The 16,932-nt window shown below is 49.4% G+C and overlaps 1 protein-coding gene across 1 annotated transcript in view; it reads right to left on the reverse strand.

Annotated features, from left to right (window-relative positions):
* Positions 1–16,932, reverse strand: part of Kazn (kazrin, periplakin interacting protein) — a 998,054-nt gene that overhangs the window by 385,838 nt on the left and 595,284 nt on the right. The window contains exon 3 of the mRNA XM_051172203.1: positions 1,361–1,616. Coding sequence (XP_051028160.1) covers positions 1,361–1,616 — 256 coding nt within the window. The remainder of the gene's footprint in view (positions 1–1,360; positions 1,617–16,932) is intronic.

Consider the following 16,932-nt stretch of genomic DNA (forward strand, 5'->3'; position numbering starts at 1 on the left):
CACCATTACATCACAGCCAAATCACACCCCACCATTCCTAAGGACTTCCAACAGGCTCCAGAAGTAGCAAGTTAGAGTCTGACTTAGAATTCACAAAACTACACATCTCAAAGCGACAAATCTCACAGAGCAAAGACATACCTTCCCAAGAAGGTAAGGCCAAACCAGACTGATGGAGAGGGAGCAAGTGAAGGCATCCCTGTAAAAACAGACTCCCAACGCTGGGGACGAGCTGTTGACATAGAAGAACCAGAAAAATCAGTCTGAACGACTAAACATAGCTGCCTTACACTCCAAGTGACATATTTATACAAGCGGCCTTTCTGGATAGGAGAATTTTCTTTCTTTCTTTCTTTCTTTCTTTCTTTCTTTCTTTCTTTCTTTCTTCACATCCTTTTAGATTTTTAGCAGTTTAGTTTACATTTCAAGTGATTTGAATAAGCAGTAGTGTTGCTTCTTAAAGAGGCAGGGGTGTGTGGGGGGTGTGGATCCTGAAAAGCTTTTGCTTTCCAACTCTCTGAAAACACCATGCCCGGGGCAGGCCACCTTAATTCACACCTTTAACCCTTGCTGGGGTTTCCCAGGCGTCATCTCTCAATGTCAGTACTGACCAGCAGCTGTCTTTTCTTTTCCCCTTCCTCTAAACTGCAGAGGGTCCTTCAAACAGGGCCTCCTAGCAACCTACCATTCAAGCCTTCATCCCTCCAGACAGCCATCAATCAACCTTTGAGGTCTGTGATTTCCCCCTGGGAAGCGCACTTCCCTCTAGAGATGCTGGAAATGTAAAACTCCCTGCAGATCCAAGCATCCACACCACTGCCTGCACCATCTCAAGCTTGGAGAAAATAAACTCCAGATGCAACCCAGCCAAGGGGCTTGGAGTTCATGGAGAAAAGTGCGGGCAAGTCCATCCCCCCCCCGCCCCCCGGGGGGTAGCCGAGCCCAGAGATCCCTCTGGGGAATCTTTTCAGAGGCCTTTGGAACTGGAGGGCTGCGGGGCGGCGGGGGGTGGGGGGGCGGGTTGTGGGGAGAAGGCATGAAAAGTTTGCCGCGTCGCTGGGGTCTGTGTGCCATCCAAAGGGCACTTTCCACTGCCTGAAAAGGACCAGCCAGCGGAACCTAGCTCTAGCCAGCGGGGGCCGGTGTGACCGTGTGACTCTGCACTCTGGTTGGCGTTGATGACAGCCGCCTTGCAACTCCCAAGCCAGTGAGCAGTGGGTGGACACGGCCAGGCAAAAAGGGATACGAGCCACAATGTAAAGCCATCTCGCGGCGAGCGTGGGGACACCGCGGGCCGGGCCACCACCGAGACCGGTGAGCGCGCTGTGGGTCCCCGCCCCGGACGCCAGGCGCTCCCTACCTTGTGCGCTGTGCTGATGGTTCTCCATGGTCGCCGCCGCGGAGTCAGCTACCGTCACCGCTGCCGCCGAGGCGCTAGTCGCAGCTCCCGGGCCCGAGCCTCCGCCGCTGCCTCCGCCGCTCAATTCCGCCAGTCTCCGGTTGGTGGCCGTGAGTTCGGCTCGCAGGTTGGTCACCTCCTGGCTGGCCGACTGGACCGCCCCATCGATGCGGAGCGCGAGCTGCTTATTGTCTTCCATCATGCTCAGGATTTTGGCCTGGGGGCGAGAGAGGTGACAAAGAGCTGCATGATGCACGCGGGGGGCGCGTGGCCAGCCGTGGCCTCGGCTCTACCTGTTGGGTCACCCCAGCGGCCCGGGTTCCCCCGCGCCCCGACCCCCAGGCACCGGCAAGCGCCGGCTCCTCCGGCGCAGGAATGACAGCGGCGCCTCCAGCCCGAGCCGCGGCGGTGGCGAGGAGGCGGGGGGAGGAGGAGGAGAAAGAGGAGGAGGACGAGAGGAGGAGGAGCAGCCGAGATCCGCGAGACCCCGGCGGGCGGGCGGGCGAGCTGCGCGCAGAGGACACCATGCGCCGCCCGGGCCAGGCGCTCTCTGAGTGGAGCCTACCATTCGCGGCTTGCTCGAGAGGGGGCCCTGCAGGGGACCTTGGGGACCTCCCTAGTGTCGTGAGCCCCCCACATCGGGGACACACCCCCGGGTAGTGGAGGAGGAGGGCGGCGCCCTCACGAGGCCGGAGGTGGCACCCCCCAAGCGAAGGGTTAGGGGTGCGTCCTGGGCCCTGGCTGTTCCGCTGTCCCCTCCCTTTGGCGGTGGGCAGCCCCGCCCCAGCCAACTACTGCCCTGCTTCGGGCTAGGGTCGCCGTGGAGGAGGAGGTGGATGCTTAGCAGACAGGGGTACGCGCATAGGAGGCCCCTTGGAGGGAAGCATGGGATGGAGGCCCTAGGGAGGGGGCTGTTGGAGCGAGCTCACAAGTGGATGGAGTTCTTGCTCTGCTAGTTGCAGGATGAAATGCCCAGCGGGGAGGAGAGATGGTGGATAGTGAGCCTGCCACCTTCCACCCCCACCTCAGTGACTGACCTGCGCTGTTCTTCCCCAGCCTGGGCCGGTGCTATTGAGGCCTGCCGGCAGGCCAGAAAGCAAGCGTGCATAACCCGGAATGAGGGCTTGTTTCAACCTGGTCCTAAGCTCCTTGGCTGCCCTGAACAGTGGGCTTAGAGAGCTGAGGCCAGAGGAGGATTGAGAGGTGTGGCGAGGCCTCTTTTTTTCTTCTTCAGATTTAGCAACGTTGAACTCAGCTGTTTCGGTTTACCTACTACCCCTTCTGAGAAGAATCGAGGCATCCTTAACTTAGACAAGCCCTCCTGGCTCCTCTGGCTCTTTTTCTCTCCCAGAGCACACACAAGCTTTGCATTTTTGAGTGGGGCCCTGGATTCCAGCCACCAGACCTTGTTACCATAGCAAGCTTCATTCCATGCAAATAGGTTTTCAAAGAGCCAAGTGTAACCCTGGCCAAACAGTGCACCACCATTCCATCCCTGACAACCTGGGCACAGGGGCTCAGAGTGAACTGCAGAAGCCAATGAGGTGCCCTGGCTGAGATATGCCCCCTCCAGGTTCAAGAGCGTTTATTGGACATCAATGAGAACTAAGCAGAATATGCAGGCGTTTGTTGTTGACTCTAGGATAAAGAGTATGCCTCCTCTTTCAGGAAGAAACAGGCTCTGGGCAAGGTTTACCAGTTACCCATCAAGCTCACAGAAATCAGCTGGTGCAGCAGTTGGACCAAGTGATCCCATGATGCCTGTTAATCCCACGTGCATTCAGTAATTAAAAACAAAAACAAAACAAAAATTAAAGACAGGGTCTCTCTAACTCTCTATGTAGTGGAGAATGACTTTGAACTTTTTGATCTTCCTGCCTCGCTGATTTTACAGGACAGAGCTGGGCTTAAGAGGCATGCAACATCACACTTAGTTTATTTGGTGTTGGGGTCAAACTCAGGGCTCGTGCCATGCTAGACAAACAGTTCCAAGCGAGTAGCAGCCCCATTGGCTTCTTTCCTGCAGAACCATGAAAGTACACTGCTGTCCTGCCCCTCGCCCATGAGCAAGAGGAGAGGACCCTCTTAGATGGCAGAGCGCAGGGCAAAGGGCTCCATGTATGGATTTCCCTGCTGACCTCAGTCTTTTTTAGTTCAGCATTGACCAAGTAGATCAGCAGAGGCCTTCAGAGAAGCCGGGAGTGTTTAACGGCCAAGTTGAGTTCAGGCCTTTAGGAAGCAGCTAGGAGGCATCCAGCCACAAGGCTCTGTGGAACTCCTGAAGACTGACGTCACTGAGGAATCTAGTTTGTCGGTCTTTTAAAAGCTGGTATGATGCCCTTTAATCTCAATACTCATGAGGCAGAGGCAGGAGGGTCTTGGCCAGTTTGAGGCCGTTCTGGTCTACACAGGGAGTTCTAGGCCAGCCAGCCAGGGCTACATAGTGAGACACTGTCTCCAAGCAAACAAACCAAAACCCAAACCCAAACCCAAATTAGTTGATTAAATTAAGGAAAGAGAAAGGTTGAACATGAGGCTGTTATGTAACCCAGCAAATCCATTCTAAACAACCTAGAATGGGGGAGGAGGGCCAACTCCAGGAACGGCAGGAATGGTGTCAGTGTTGGTAGCAGCACTGTTTGCCATAGTCAGAAACACTGTGCCAGACACAAAAATCACACAGTGTGTGATTCTGCTTATATGAAAATCCTGGAGCAGTAAAACTAGGGAGATGGAAGGCAGACAGGTGGCTTAAGAGCAGAGGCTGAGAGTGGGGTGGACTGCTTACTGTGCTATTTTAGGAATTTTGTAGGGTATGTTGGGGTACTCGACAGCGGCTATGGTTGCACAAAGCTGCAAACAGAATAAATGTCATCAAGTTGCTTGCGTTAGAGTGGTGGATGTCGTGTTATGTGAGTTTTGAAGGCATAAAATAAAGGCATGTATGGGGTGGCGGTAGGGGTGTGTCAGTTGTAAACTCAGCCAGAAAAGAAAAGTAACTCAGAAGGTGGTGATAGTGGTGGTGATGGTGGTATTGGTAGTGATGATGGTGGTTGTGGTGGTTGTTGTAGTGGTGGTCGTGGTGGTGGTGGTCATGGTTGTTGTTGTTGTTGGTGGTGGTGATGGTGTTGCTGGTAGTGAGGGGTACCCCAGTTGTAAACTCAACCAGAAAAGAAGAGTAACTCAGAAGATGGTGGTGGAGGTGGTAGTGGTGATGGTGGTGGTGGTGGTGGTGGTGTGTGTGTGTCTTCACACCTTTTATGGCACTCACTAGAAGGGCAGTGATGTGTCTATTTACACTGTGGACCTGCGGGCAGGAGAGGAAGGTGGCTGGGTTTTCTATTGCTTCTCTCCCATTCTTGACATCTAGCCCATAGCCAGCGCTCTGCCCCCCACTGTGTGTGAGCGTGTTTATGCAGTAAACAAACTGAGGAAGTGTTACTCATTTTCCCTCCGTGGAGAGACTGTCCCACACACTGGCATCTTCACAGTAAATCAGACAAAACAAACATGTAGGGGAAGAGGAAGCAAGGCACATTTCTCTCTCTTTTTTCTGTGTGTGTGTGTGTGTGTGTGTGTGTGTGTGTGTGTGTGTGTGTGTGCACGCGCGCACATGGGAATGTGTACACACACACTTGTGTACACATATATATCCATGTCTTCCTTTCTCATTCTCCATCTTGAATTTTGAGGCAGGGTCTCTCATTGATCCTGGAGCTCACAGTTTGGCAAGACTAGCTGGCCGGTGAGCCCCAGAAATCTGCCTGACTCTGGCTCCCAGTGCTGGAATTATAGGCATGTTCCACTGTGGGGCACATGGACCATGCCACCAGAGGAAATGGAGGTAGAGCATGTTCAAACCCCGGAAATCTCAAACTTGAGATTTAAAATCTCGTCCTGAGATGGCAGGAGTGGGACAAGCCGCCTTCCTGTTTCCACGCCTGCCTCTGAGCATGTGGCACATTAGACCCCCAAGGTGGCCAGGGCCTCATATAGCTGGCACCTAGATGCAGATAAAACATAGACAGCATCTTAGCCACAGTCAATTAAGTGCACTCACAAAGGGAAACCTCTCCCCACTGCCCTGGAATAAAGGTGCACGTGCACATAAGCACTCTCTCTCTTCTTCTCTCTTTCTTTCTCTTCTCTCTCTCTCTCCTCTTCTCTTCTCTCTCTCTCTCTCTCTTTCTCTTCTCTTCTCTCTCTCTCTCTCTCTCTCACCCCCCCCCACAGCTGTTTCACCAATAAAGGCAAGCGTAAGCTGTTTCATTAAATGTCATTTAACAGTCTCTGATTTGTCCGGGGAGAAAGTCTCCCCACAACAGCCCCAGAAAAGCCCAGGATTCCAGACTCTGCTCCCTCCCTTCCAGCTCAGTGTCTGATGGCATCTAGGCACTCTGTGGAGAAGCTGAATGATACCCACTTTTTATGTGTGTGTGTTCGGGTTCAGAACCCAGGTTCTCATGTTTGCAAGATAAGCACATTATGGACTGAGCTGTCTCTGAAGCCCTCTTGAATCTCTTTGTATTGCTTTCTCTAAGGCTTCATGGTCCTCGCTTTAGGAACTTATGGGAATGCCTCCTGTGTTTTTAAAGAATTTCAGGGCTCTGTCTACTCTATTTTCCTGAACATGATAAAGGTGGCGTTTCTCAGGTGGGCCATCCTGCATACACATAGACCTGCCTTGCCACTGAACTCCAAACTGGATGCTCTAAAGAGAAAGATGCCATGAGGAACATCCTAGTCCCCACCCACGTGGCTGCCTTCCTCCCTGGTGTAGCAGAGGCCAACAAGCCTCATGTCCCTTAGCCTCCTCTTTGTCTGCAGACAAATGGAGGCTAGACGCAGAAATGAGGCCCTGTAGACACTGAGAAAGGAGCCAGGAGTAATTAATGCCACGTTCTAGAGAGTGACCCATCCTCCTATTGTACCATGGGGCCCTGTTCTAACTTACATGAGGCCACAGCCTAGTGCAGGCGGGCCACTGGCACCTGGGAACCTTCCCCTCGTTTTGCTTTTCTCTTGCCTAGAATATTCTCCCCTGACTTTCTGACCCTGATTCCACTCTGACATTTTGTAGCATGGACCGCCATAGATGGTGGTTCTGCTTATTTACTTGGTAACTTGAGCTACTGTGTTCACGGATGGACTGAGAGTTAAGCCACTATCACATGAGTAGAGTGGGTCACCTGCTTGAGTAGAGGTCTTTTCATTTCTCTGCCCGAGCCCCACCCCTCCCCAGGCATTTTCTGTTTTGTGTTGGTATTCCCAGAAATAAATATCTCTTTAGTGACCTAATTTGATATTGCAACAGAATTCCCTATCTAGAACACCTCCCTCTAGAAGGATCCAGAGGGTCCTAGAAACCTACAAGAAGAACATTATGACAGGCAGATCTGGGCCCAGAGGTCCTGCTCAAACTATTGCACCAGCCAAGGACAACACGTGCAGTAAACTTCGAATCCCTACCCAGATCTAGCCAATGGACAGGACATTCTCCACCTTTGAGTGGAGAGTGGAGACTGACTTTCGCACGAATTCTAGTGCCCCATATTTGACCACGTCTCCTGGATGGGGAGGCCTGGTGGCACTCAGAGGAAGGATAGCAGGCTACCAAGAAGAGACTTGATACCCTATGACCATATACAGAGGGAGGAGGTCCCCCTCAGTCACAGACATAGGGGAGGGGAGTAGGGGGAAAGCGGGAGGGAGGGAGGAATGGGAGGATACAAGGTGTGGGATAACAGGATGTAATATGAATAAATTAATACAATATATATTTAAAAAAAAAAGAACACCCACTCCCCCAGCACATATACCTACCCAGCCGGCCTCCAATGGGTGGGGCAGGGAAAGAGGCCCCTTCTCAATTCTAATTTTTGCCTCTCCAAAGGCATCATTGATGCTTCGCTAAAGAGTTTGTGGATAGTGAAACAAATTCATGTCCATATCTCACTTCCCTCCTTAAAAACCTTCCCCAAATTCAGTTGTCCCTAGGAAATCCAGTCATATCTTACTTTCACTAAGTAAGGCTATTCGCAGCTCTCTTATTTGATTCTTGCTCCAATCCTGCTGGGTGGGGAGGGGGGTGGTTCCCTGGATTGTTCATTTGATGCTCAAGCCACTGAAGGCGTCCTGAGGCCCGTACCTTGCATGCGCGTCCTTCCACACATCTTCACTGCGTGGGTGAGCTGGGGGCCAGCGCTCTGCTACACCCACATGTGGCCCAGTTTTCTCTCTGACTCAATCTGGGACTCATTTTCTGTCTGGCTAGGAAGCTGGAGGTAGCAGCATTCATGCACATCCTCTGCAAGCTGAGAGACAAGCCAACGGCTTCTGGGGATCCCTGTGAAGGACAGGTGGGAGGGAGAGTCTGATGGAGCCGGCTTGGCTCTGGAGTCGGTGACCATGACTTAAACTTGGCGCGTGGCTGCTACAGGATGTGGAGAGCATCTGAGAAGGTGGCTCAGCCACTGTCTTAAGAGGTTAAAGGTCACTTCCCCAAAACAGCGTCCCTTGACAGGCTCTGTGAGGCACCTCTCTAAATTTCGGGCTGCTTCTAATATTTCTCAAAATGAGGATAAAGCTCCACCCCCGTGATATAAGAACCCCAGAAGATGTTTGTTAAGATAAGCCTGGGGGCTGGGAGGTGGCTCCGTCGGTACAGTGCTTGCTTTGCAAGCATAGGGACCTGAGTTCTGATCCCCAGAAGAACCTATATTAAAAAAAATTTTTTTTAAACTTACCAAACAAAACTAGCCATGCACAGTGGTGTGTATTTATAATCTGAGTGCTGATTGGGCAGAGACAGGCAGATCTCTCGGGCCCAATGGCTAGACAATCTAGCCTACTTGGCTCAGTTTTGGGTTAGTAAAAGATTCTGTTTCAGAATCAAGCTCTATAGTGTCTTCTCACGTGCGTGCCTGTGCACGCGCACGTGCACACACACACAAATACATACACAGTCAAATAAGTGAGGCTTAGGGTGTACTCCTGACCTACCAGAATCCCTGGGCAAAGCCCAGAAGCCAAACTGCATGGAACACTTCAGGGCATGCTAAAGTTGGGGACCTATCTCTTTGGGTACCCAGGGCAGGGACTCACACAGTGTCAGGCTCAGTGTGAAATGTGTGAGTGCCAGAAGCTTGCCAGCCTCAGGGGTGGCTGTGAGGTTCCCAGGGTCCATACTCTCCCTGTTATCTGACCCATCTCCCCCTCCTCCACTCCGTCCACCTCCTCTGCCAGAGTTCTTGGGAGGGGGGAGATTCCCCTCCCTTCTGCAGATGGCTGCTGTGTTTATTCAAATTGTCAGACGTGAATCCTGGCCAATCTAAGAGATGTATCTCTTGTACGTTTACACGGCTTCCTTTGGCTGAGTGGGTTTTAACGTGCACTCTGGGGAAAAGGACAAGGCATTTCGAAGACAGGAACAGCCAGCGGATCAGCTGTGTGAGGAAGCAGAGGCAGACAGACAGAGGAGTGAATTCGGACAGCAGGACCCCATCAGTGGCCGTCACAACTACTGTGACGAAACAAAGAAACTGGACAGACAAAACAGGGGGGCGGGGGGATTGTCAGGCTTTAGGGCAGAGCCCGTGGCCATGAGAAAGGGAGGTAGATACATGGAGGTTGACCACATACACTGACGTGCACACTTGGTTATATGTGTGTGGACACAATACAGAGTCATTAGTGTGATGTGTGGCGTGGCCTCCTCAGCACTGGCTCACCCGGAGCTTGGGAGGGTGAACAGGTATGCCCCTTTTGTGTATGTGTGTAACCAACCCAGCCCCTTCTGTAGACTCATTGACAAACGCACCTTCAAACACCACGCGATGCCAACCGGCCAAAGTGTGTAGAATAAGTATCTGTAAGGTGATAAGTCACAAGTGTGTCATCAATGTCACCCATCCCCAACCAAGGCTCGGGTACCATCCCAGGAGAGGAGACAGAAGTCAAGGAAGGAAACAATGCCTCTGGATATGGCGGGACGACTGCACTTATAAACGTGCAAATCCCCAGCAGCCATAGCTGCCTGCATATGACCTGCACAGGATCGAGCAGGCAACACTCTAGCATGGATCCGGGAGAGTCTCACAAGGCTGAGGAGAGACGATGGCTCTGTCATAGCCTCTGGGGCGTAACCACGGACAAAAACCAACTAAGCAAAACATACGACTCTGAGATGAACATTTACACCCCACAGAGGAACATCAAAGAGTTGGCCCAAGTCACAGGTGTCTCTTCTCTTCCACCTGGGCTATTTCAATGTAGCAGGCATCATTTTGTTTTCTGAGAGGCTTTCTTAACAAAGCCACAGAGGTCAGGGCCAAGTCTTCCAGCTGTTCTCACGCTATTTTTTTTTTTTTTTTTTTTTTTTTTTTTTTGAGACAAGGTTTCTCTGTGTAGCCTTGGCTATCCTAGACTCACTTTGTAGAGCAAGCTGGCCTTGAACTCACAGCGATCCTCCTGCCTCTGCCTTCCGAGTGCTGGGATTACAGGCGTGAGTCACCACAGCTGGGCCCTTTTTCTTCTCTCTCTCTCTCTCTTTTTTTTTTTTTTCTTGACTGTGTCTCTTGTATTCCTGGCTGGCCCTTAACTTCCTACATAGTTGAGGATGATCTTGAACTGTCATCTCTCAAGTGCTGGGATGACAATCACCATCATGGGATGCTGGGGATTGAAACTAGGGTCTTGTGCATGCTAGATGAGCATGTTGTAACCTCGGCTATGTCCCCAACCCCCACTCATGCTCTGCATCAGCCCCAACTTCCCATCTTAGGGAAGATCCTACTTGACAGACAGCTTCCAGGCAGGACTGCACTAACTCATCGGTGTTCTCACTCCTCCAGGGACAGCACTGCTTCTGTTCCTAGGCTCTGCAGTTGCCTAGTCAGGCCTGGGACTCTGTGATCTGGAGGCCAGCCTGTTCTACAAAGCGAGTTCCAGCTCAGCCGGGGCTACACACTGAGACCCCTGTCTCAAAAAAAGGGTGGCGAGGGGTCAGATAACAGGGAGAATATGGACCGGGGACCCTCACAGTCACCCCTGAGGCTGGAAAGATTGGATTGGTGAGGGGTAGATTCCCACACACCTCAGCCTCATGCTCACTAGCTCCATGGCACTCTATGAGTTATTGAATCCCTGAGAGCCTCAAGTTTCACGTGGGTAAAACAGGATATGACTTCTTGACTTCTGTAGGTATGCTGAGGAAGTCACTAACCTGTAACACTGTAAGATCTGGGCATGCCTAGTTCTAGGGTCTCACCTCTTTTCTCTTTCCCCATTTCCCCTTTATCACATGGATACACTAAGACTATCTGTGTCCCTTCTAACCCAATGCCCTTCACCTCTGCCCAAGGTCCCAAGTTGCTGCAGAGGGAGGGAGGGGACCATTGCGGGTGAACAGGATATTAATTCTTCTAGCCCTGGAGACTTGTTTGGTAAATTGGTTCTTTCAACTTAAAAAAAAAAATAGTACTTTAGGGTCAGTGGCACGGCACATACATGCTTACATTCACACACGCATTCTCTCTCTCTCTCATACACACACACACACATACACACACACACAACTTAAAATGGTATCGCCCCCCCCCCACTTGAAATTCTTAATGGACTACCCTATAAAGGTAAATTTCTCTCTCCTAGCTAGTGCTAGTAGTCCTGTCATCTTTCACCTAGGAAAAGTTGTTTTCTGAACATGAAGGAGGTTGCAGGCATGCAAAAACATAAGCAATTAGGCTCGGTTTAGTGGCTTTTTAGTCCCAGCACTCAGGGGGCAGAGGCAAACAGATCTCTGTGAGTTCATGGCCAGCCTACTCTAGATAGCAAGTTCAGGCCAGCCAGGGCTACACGGCGAGACCCTGCCTCAGAAAGGAAGAGGACTGGATTTGGTAAGGGGCATGTTCCCACAAGCATGCAGAGTTTTGTGATGCCTTTGTTGCTGTATTGTGCTCCTTTCCTCTTGTTTCTGTAGCGGGGCAGCACCTGCACTGGGGAAAGCTCTCTGCTTAGCTTTGCTCTTGCCCCCATCACTCACATATGCTTCTGTGAGCTTCCATTTCCCTCCGAGCTCATCGCTTTTAGAGATTCTTTATACATTTGTTCATTTATTTGTTTTGGGCGCGCGCACGCACACACATGATTTGTGTCTACATATGTGTTCATACATGTAGAAATCAGACGACAACTAGCAGGACTTGGTTCCCTTGTTCCATGCTGTGGGCTCTGAGATTGAACTCAGATCATCAGGCTGGCTGGCAAGCCCCTTTACGTGCTGAGCCATCTTTTAAAATTAATTAATTAATCAATTCACTTTAAACCCTGGTTGTAGCCCTCTCCTTCCTTTCTTCCCAGTTCCACCCTCCCTCCCTCATTCCCCCCTCCGCTATTCCTCAGAAAAGGGGAGCTCCCCTACCTACCCACCCACCCCAGCTCACATCAGGACTGAGGGCATCCTTTTTCCCTGTGTCCTGGCAAGGCAGTCTCGTCATGGGGAAGTGATCAGAAAGCAGGCAACAGAGTCCATGTCAGAGACAGCCACCTCTCCCCTTACTAGTGGACCCCCCAAAAGCCTGAGATACCCATTGGCTACATCTATGTAGAGGACCTAGGTCCAGTCCATGCATGGTCCTTGGTTGGTGCTTCATATGCCGTAGGTCCCTCTGGGCCCTTGTTAGTTGGCTTTGTTGGTCTTGTGGAGCTCTTGTCACTTCTAGGTCCCTTTATCCTTCTGCCACTTTTCCACTAGACTCCCTATGCTTGCCCAGTGTTTGGCTGTGAACCTCAGCATCTGTTCAGACTGCAGCTGCTGGCTGGAGTAGAGCGTATGAATTGTTTGTTTGTTGTTGTGGTGGTGGTTGTTTTGTTTTTTGAGTCAGAATTTCTCTACATAACAGGCCTGGCTGTCCTGGAACTCACTCTGCAAGCCAGGCTGGCGTCAAATTCACAGAGACCCGCCTGTCTCTTCCTCCAGAGTGCTGGGACTGAAGGTATGTGCCACCACAGCCAGGCTCTCCTGAGCCATCTTGCCAGTCTAGTTCATTGCTTTTTTTTTTTTTTTTTTTTTTTTTTTTTTTCTTTCCTGGATATGTTATGCTCCCAGACCAACTTCCCTAGGAGAAGTACATTTTCTTATACACAGGCCACTCAGTGATTGTCCCTGTTATTCAAGGTCACAGTGGAGACAATCTAAGAGGCACCAGCCAATGAAAAGAACTCAGAGTTCAACGTTCCTTGGTGACCAATTGACAGGAGGCTGAGATCTAGTAATGTTGTACCATCTCTTTTGAGGAGTCTGCAGTAGCAATGGTAGGGATCTTGCCTGGATCTTTCCTTTGAAAATGTATCCCTATGCTCTCTGTATGCATGCATTTATTTTGTGGCACACAGACTTTTGTGTACAGAGGAGGCCATTGAGTCTCTCTCTCTCTCTCTCTCTCTCTCTCTCTCTCTCTCTCTCTCTCTCTCTCTTTCTCTCTCATTCCCAAGGCCTAGGGTCTCTTCCTAAACCTGAACCTTGCTGTTTTCAGCGAGGATTGCAGATAACAAGCCCCAGCCATCCTCCTGCCTCCATGCCCCTCTCTCCATAGTGCTATGATTCCAGGCATGTGTAGCCATGCCTGGCTTTTTTTATGTGGTTGCTTGGGATTTGAACTCAGGCCCTCAGGCTTGCACAGTGCGCGTTCTTATCCACACTGAGCCATCTCTCCAGGCCCAAGTTTTCTTTTAAACCAATACTCAAATCTACCTGCAAGGAAGTGACCTGAGAAAAGCATTCATTAGCCAAATGGTATAGATTGTTCTAACCAGCAGCCACAAAGGGGTTCCCCTGCAGCCATCACCCTGAGTACTCAGGGCCAGCTTTCCCGTTAGGACATGTAATAAAGAAGAAGTCATTTTATGTAGAATCCTATTTAATGGGAAAGTTGTATTAAGCAATTGTCTATTTGCCTGCCCTATTTTATGCCAAGGACGCACAAAACAATTTATAAGGCAATCCTTGGCATCCAGAGCTCAGATTAGCAAGTGTGTCCGCTGTCAAGAGGAGCTTGTGTCTGTTCAGAGCAATGTGAGTTATGCTGCACCCACCCATGCTGGGAGCCAGAAGGCACTGAGACCCCCTCCGCCCTGCTGTAGCTAGCTACCTACTGATATTTTTATTTTGAGAAAAATAAATAGGGGCTTTGATTTTAAAGGGGACAAGTGATGCTGGGCAGAGCAGGTACTGGCATAAAGGAGTCTGTCCTTCTCTTCATCGCCAAGCCCCTGCGTTCTGATTCTGGGTCACCAGCTCTAGCCCCTGCTCCGCGCCAAGTACCAGAGATCATTGGGATGACAAGTGACAAGAGCAAGAATGCTTCTGTCCTGGCTCCAAAACAGCCGTCCTATATCTAAGAGATAGAACTGGGCCAGTGAGATGGTTGCATGGGCTTAAAATGCATGATATGTAAGCTTGGTGACCATCACCACAACCCGGAGCGGAAGGAGAGAGCTGACTCCTGAAAGTTGTCTTCTGACTGCCACATGCCACACCACCACCACCACTAATAATAATAATAATAATATAATTATTATATAATATATTATATGCTATATATTATATACAATAGTAATTATAAATTATTATTATTATTATTATTATTATTATTATTATTATTATTATTGTTGTTGTTGTTGTTATTTGAAAGCAAAGGAACTATCCACAAAAGAACTATATCCCTCATTCACCTGCCAGCTAGGAGCCCCAGGGGAGACTTGCAAAGCCATTTGACAGCCCGAGAGGGTCTATTAGCTTTGGAGGCAGCATGGAGCACCTGAACGCCCTAGTCAGCTTTAGGGAAGAAAAGAAAGAGGGATGTGGGCATCATTCCAGTTATTTGTTAGGAGGTATCAAACTCAAGGGTGACAAATGTCTTCCCAAAGACGGATCAGTCCTGGGCTCAGCCAGCCCAAGGGGCAACTTTGTAAGAGGAAGAAAGTCACGTGGAACTCAAAGGGGTTCATTAGGATAAAGAAGGGCACAGAGAGGGTGACAGAGATGGTGAACTTGATCAGAATACATTGTGCACGTGTGTGAAATTATTTTCAAGATTAAATACATGCACCACCTTGCCCTCCCATTCTTGAGAATAACGAAGAGAGACTATCCCTGTTTGAGGACAGAAAGAAGTATGTCATATCACCTGCTGGCTAGACTGTCACCTTCCTAGCTCCCAGGACTCCATGGTAAATTAGGTTCTAGTGTTGTTGTTTGTTTGTGGGGAGATAGGAACGTTCTGAGTCCAGGTTGATTTCGAACTCACGGTCATTCCCCTCCTCCAGCCTTCGTGCTGGGATAACAGGCCTGCAACACCATGTCTGGCTCCGAGTTTTAGTTTCAAGATCTACTTATCATTGTTTTAATTCAAAGAATAGACACTCTCACAGGTCCTAGGGCAGGAAAGTGAGTTGTTTTGTTTCTCACTAAATTTCAACATCAGTATAAACTTTTCTTTTTTTAGAGTTATCTTTTCTTTTCTTTTTTTTTAATCTTTTTAAATTGTATTTATTTATTTTTTATTTTTAATTCGTTCACTTTGCATCTTGACTGTAGGCCCCTCCCTCCCTTGTCTCCTCTCACTTGAACCCAAATTTTGCTGACTCAGCTAGTCTAGGTAGCCAGCTTGTTGGGGGGGGGAGGGGGGGTGGTTCACTCACTGTCTCTGCTCATGTGCCACGATTAGAGCTAAGACACCAACATTCATGTGGGCACTGGGGAATCCAAACTCCAGTCTCCCACTTGATTAGCAAGCTCTTCACCCACCGCGCCATCTCTCCAGCCCAAGCTGTCATTTTAAAAAATGTATGTGTGCATGTATGCACGCACGCATTTGTGTGTGTCTATGTGTGTGTGGGGGGGAGAGGGGGAGGGAGAGAAGGTGTGTGTATGTGCATGTCATGTCTATGTACATGTATGAGAGGGGTCAAAGGTTGACCCCACTGTCCTTTCCCACTGTGAGAGTGAGATATGTCAAGGAAGAAGAAAAGAAAGAAAGAAAGAAAGAAAAAAGAAAGTAAGAAAGGAAGGAAAAAGGAAAAAGAAAAAGTCAAGAAAGGAGAGTCAGTACTATTGGGATGATTTGTTTATGTTTTGGACTTCTGAGTAGGCTAGACTAACTGGCCAGCAAGCCTCATGGATCTGCCTGTCTCAACTTTCCCAGCAGCGGGATTATAAGCATGTGTGATTATGCCCAGCATTTAAAAAAATGGGATCTGGGTTTCAGCAGTTACCAAGTAAGCAAGAACTTTGCCCAGCTGAGTCTTTAGAATTCTAGGTTTGTGGTGAGGGACGCAGCTCAGGGTGCTTGCCTTGGCTTGCAGGATGCCCTGTGTTCGATTTCCAGCGCATACTAACTGGTGTGGAATTACATCTGTAATTCTAGCCCTCAGGAGATGGAGGCAGAAGGATTAGAGGCTAGTGGTTATCCATGGGTATTTAAAGTGTTTGTGGCCAGTGTGGGCTATGTTAAAAAGAAAGAAAGAAAGAAAGAAAGAAAGAAAGAAAGAAAAAAAGAAGGAAAGAGAAAAAAATCTAGATTGGAAAGAGACCTCAAAGTCATTTCACTTTCACCAAATACCCCTACTTTAAATGAAGTGACTGAGACTCGGGAGAACATCGAACTCCAAGACCCACACATGGAAGGAAAGGCAACACTTACAATTATGATGATATGTTTATGTGGTTTTATGGCCTCGAGGGGGATGTGCAGCAAACATTCGTTGAGTGCATTAAGCTGTGCCATTTGATCTGTCTATCTGGGTGGAAGGCACATCAAAATCTCCAGCCAGCTCTGGTTCGGATCCTTGTGAAAAGCTTCCAAACTCAGATGAGGTGCCATCTCCGCTCGGAAGCCTCCTTTGATCCCACACTAATTTTCCACAAAAATGATTGCAAACTTGGCAACAGATTCTCCCAGAAATGAATAGCCAAACCCTTAAAGAAAAAAAAATCTCCCTTGGTCACCTCAACAATTTAGAAAGCAAGAAAGAAAGCTCCTATGCAGCAGCTCTCTCCTCTCTCTTCTGTCAGCCCCTCCAGGGAACAGCTGGGTTTATTCTAAACTAATCCTTTCTCTCCCAGGAAAGATCTGGTTTCTTTGCACACTCAGCCACTTTCTTGAGATGGTGTGTGCAGTTCTGAGAAGGATGCTGAGGTTCAGGTGACTCTGTGTTAACTGAGTACCAGCCTGATTTTTTTCTTTTTTTTATATTAATTTATTCATATTACATCTCGATTGTTAGCCCTTCCCCTGTTTCCTCCCATTCTTCCCTCCCTCCCATTTTTCCCCTTCTCCCCTCCCCTATGTCTGTGACCGAGGGAGACCTCTTTCCCCTATATATGCTCTCAGAATATCAAGTCTCTTCTTGGTAACTAGCTATCCTTCCTCTGAGTGCCACCAGGTCTCCCCATCCGGGGACATGGTCAGAAAAGGGGCACCAGAGTTCATGTGAGAGTCAGATCTCACTCTCCACTCAACGGTGGAGAGTGT

Source organism: Acomys russatus, chromosome 29 (assembly GCF_903995435.1).
Source record: "Acomys russatus chromosome 29, mAcoRus1.1, whole genome shotgun sequence".
Lineage (NCBI taxonomy): Eukaryota > Metazoa > Chordata > Mammalia > Rodentia > Muridae > Acomys > Acomys russatus.